General features: G+C 43.1%; 1 protein-coding gene across 1 annotated transcript in view; it reads left to right on the forward strand.

Annotated features, from left to right (window-relative positions):
- The window catches only part of LOC118337923 (endonuclease domain-containing 1 protein-like), a 1,559-nt gene that overhangs the window by 460 nt on the left and 218 nt on the right, over positions 1-881 (forward strand). The window contains exon 2 of the mRNA XM_035675088.1: positions 203-875. Coding sequence (XP_035530981.1) covers positions 203-875 — 673 coding nt within the window. The remainder of the gene's footprint in view (positions 1-202; positions 876-881) is intronic.

Below are 881 nucleotides of genomic sequence, written 5' to 3' on the forward strand. Positions count from 1 at the left end.
TTAACCCTGGTCAAAATGAGTGACACGAAAGGGGATTTGGCTCACATAAGACCACCTATGCATGTTTGTCCCACAACACTGTGGCGAACTGCTGTTAGATTGACCTCATCTAATTGCTGTTTCCTAATTGAAGGACATTTTAACTGCACTTTTTTATTGACTATTCTACCTGCATCTGTAACTCAGCCTTTAACTCTTACAGCTTGAGAATGAAGATGACAAGAACATGATACTTGGAGAAAGAAACAAAACCTACAACAACCAGGCTGGAGACATTGATTACAGAAACAATGGACGGTTCGACAGGGGCCATTTATTTCCAAGCTCTCATGCGTTCAACAAAACAGATAAAATGTCCACCTTCACCCTGACCAATATCGTTCCACAGGTAAGCTCATTCAATCAGGGAAGCTGGAACAAAATGGAGAACTGCATCAGATGCATAATGGACAAATACTGTATCAACAACAATGGTGCTATTGAAGGCTTTGTGGTGACTGGAGCACAACCCAGCACCAAAAACATCCTCAAGAACAAGATTAATATTCCCTCCATGCTCTGGTCTGCATTCTGCTGCTACAGCGTCAACATGCAGGAGTGGATTGCGAGTGCGCACTGGAGCAAGAATATTCAACCTAAAAACAAATATCTGCAGACCAAGACTCTGGAAGAACTCCATCAAGAACTGAGATCAGCCGACTCTGAATTTAAAGTGTTTCCTGGAACTCATTGTCCTCTCCGCACAACTGTTACTGAGTTTTACCCAAAAATAAATGACTGTCACTGTTCACCCTCTGTTTTAACCACTTCTTCTACTATCACTTCAACATCTGGCCCACTCACTCCAACGTCTGGCCCACTCACCTCAACATCTGGCCCTC

Source organism: Morone saxatilis, unplaced genomic scaffold (genome assembly GCF_004916995.1).
Source record: "Morone saxatilis isolate NCDOM2014 unplaced genomic scaffold, NCSU_SB_2.0 Contig4, whole genome shotgun sequence".
NCBI lineage: Eukaryota > Metazoa > Chordata > Actinopteri > Moronidae > Morone > Morone saxatilis.